Source organism: Pteropus vampyrus, unplaced genomic scaffold (genome assembly GCF_000151845.1).
Source record: "Pteropus vampyrus isolate Shadow unplaced genomic scaffold, Pvam_2.0 Scaffold740, whole genome shotgun sequence".
Classification (NCBI taxonomy): Eukaryota; Metazoa; Chordata; class Mammalia; order Chiroptera; family Pteropodidae; genus Pteropus; species Pteropus vampyrus.
The window spans coordinates 67,204-69,265 of record NW_011889521.1 but is presented as its reverse complement, the minus strand read 5'-3'; the positions used below and the strand labels follow the sequence as shown (position 1 = coordinate 69,265).

The 2,062-nt window shown below is 35.9% G+C and overlaps 1 protein-coding gene across 1 annotated transcript; it reads right to left on the bottom strand.

The window, feature by feature from the left end:
• Positions 1 to 36: 36 nt before the first annotated feature.
• On the bottom strand, positions 37 to 969 carry LOC105309445 (olfactory receptor 491-like). Its single transcript, XM_011385616.1, has one exon. The coding sequence runs from the start codon at positions 967 to 969 to the stop codon at positions 37 to 39; it is 933 nt and encodes a 310-aa protein (XP_011383918.1).
• Between the last annotated feature and the right edge of the window lie 1,093 nt (positions 970 to 2,062).

The following is a 2,062-nucleotide window of genomic DNA, read 5'->3' as shown; positions in this document are numbered from 1 at the left end:
CAAAAAACTTTATAGTTCATCAGACAGGAATGGATCCTAAGAATGTAATCTGACAATTGCCTTTCTCAGAGCCTCTTTCACATCTCTGTTCCTCAGACTGTAGATAAGAGGGTTCAACATGGGGATCACCACTGTGTAGAACAGAGATACCACTCTGTTCTGGTCAGTTGAGTAGCTAGATTTGGGCATCACATAAATGAAGGTGATCGTTCCATAGTAGAGAGTAACGGCAGTGAGGTGGGAGGTGCAGGTGGAGAAGGCTTTGTGTCTCCCTTCAGCAGAGCGCATCTTCAGGACTGTGATGAGGATGCAGATGTAAGAGAGAGATATGACAAACACTGTGACCACAATGATGGATCCAGAAGAGATGGAAGGGATGATTTCAATAATGGAGATATCAGAGCAGGAAAGTTTCAACAAAGGGGAGAAATCACAGAAAAAGTGATCTACCTGATTTGATCCACAGAAAGACAGACTCAATAAACAGCCAGTAAATGTCCAAGCATTCACAAATCCACCCAAGTAGGACATCCCCACTAAGAGAATGCAGATTCTGGGGGACATGTGGGTAGAGTAGAGCAGTGGTGAGCAGATGGCCACATAACGATCATAGGCCATGGTAGACAGCAGGAAGCACTCAGTGGTCCCAAATTTGACCATAGCATAGAGTTGAGCCACACAGCCAGCAATAGGCAGAGAGATACCTTTCCTCAGGAAGCCCATGAGCATGACAGGTGTGACTGAAGAGGATAACCAGATGTCCACAAAGGCCAAATGACATAGGAAAAGGTACATTGGTGTGTGAAGCTGAGGGCTGCTACTGATTAACATGATTATGCTGACATTGCCCATTAAGGTGACAATATAGATTCCGAGAAATATCACAAAGAAGACGACACAAAGTGTAGGATCCTCTGTTAACCCCAAAATGATGAACTGTGTCACACTGGTATGGTTTCCAACCTCCATCTTCTCTGTGCATTATTCTTGTTGAAGGAAATGAGAATATCCATTTGTTTTAGACTTCTCCATGTTTTGCTACTGTATTGTCATAAAGGCAAAAAGTTCCTGTGTTTTGAGGCAGTCCTGAGAAAGTAGAATTAATGATAATAGGGGAAGACACAGAGAAATTACTGCAGTCTAATGCAACAATTTCAAGGCATATTAAAGATTCAGTAAAAATGAGAAAAGTATACCTATCAGAATGAGAAAATAGAAAAATGAAAATAATTTTAAAATATTTCTTTATTATAAAATATTTTTATTTGGGACTTTATCGACCTGAAAATTTCACTTATATACACTTTTCTTTCCAATAACTTCAACTAAATATCAATCCTTACATGCAAATTCTACATATTTACATATTATATTTTTATGTAAATATGTAAAAATTCACCTACAAACCTTTTAACAATGCCTCACAATCCATTTTCAGGTTTTAATATTTATTCTATTTTCATGTATTTTAATACTGGGGCATATGTAAGTAGTATTTAGATACTTGTAATATTATATATTCCATTTTCATAATTCACACTTTCACTTAATATTATCAATAAAGTATTTCCTAGTCTTCTCAGAAATTTTCATATCTGAAATGCTGGATGGATTCTATGTCAAATTCCATGGCATGGTATTTATGGAGCTTCATATTCTGTCTCTGATTATTTTTCTAAATGTGTCTTCCTTTATGTAGTTCCTTGCAAGTTTTGTGCCTTTAAGAGTCATGTTAATATGAAAGAGAGATTTCTACTCAACTTTTAGTGATTCTAATTTTTATAGAAACACATTTTCTGCTAACAATGTTATTTTAGTTCATAAGTTTAAACGTTTACCATGAGTGATATTGGTACCAAATATCTTCAAAATGTCTTAGTATCTTAAACGTTTTTTTATTGTCTTACTGTAGATAAGAAAGCATTTAGTATTTCCAATGGTAGAACTTAGTTCGAATGAATGAATGGGAGGTACAGTGAATCGATAGTTGAGTCCTGCAGCTCATAAAAGAATGTGTCTATTTCTTCTTTGACTGATCTTCATTAAGTGTACTTAAATTACT

What these genes read in the sequence shown, in the direction of transcription:
- LOC105309445 (XM_011385616.1), bottom strand. Translation starts at nt 969, where the DNA reads ATGGAGGTTGGAAACCATACCAGTGTGACACAGTTCATCATTTTGGGG.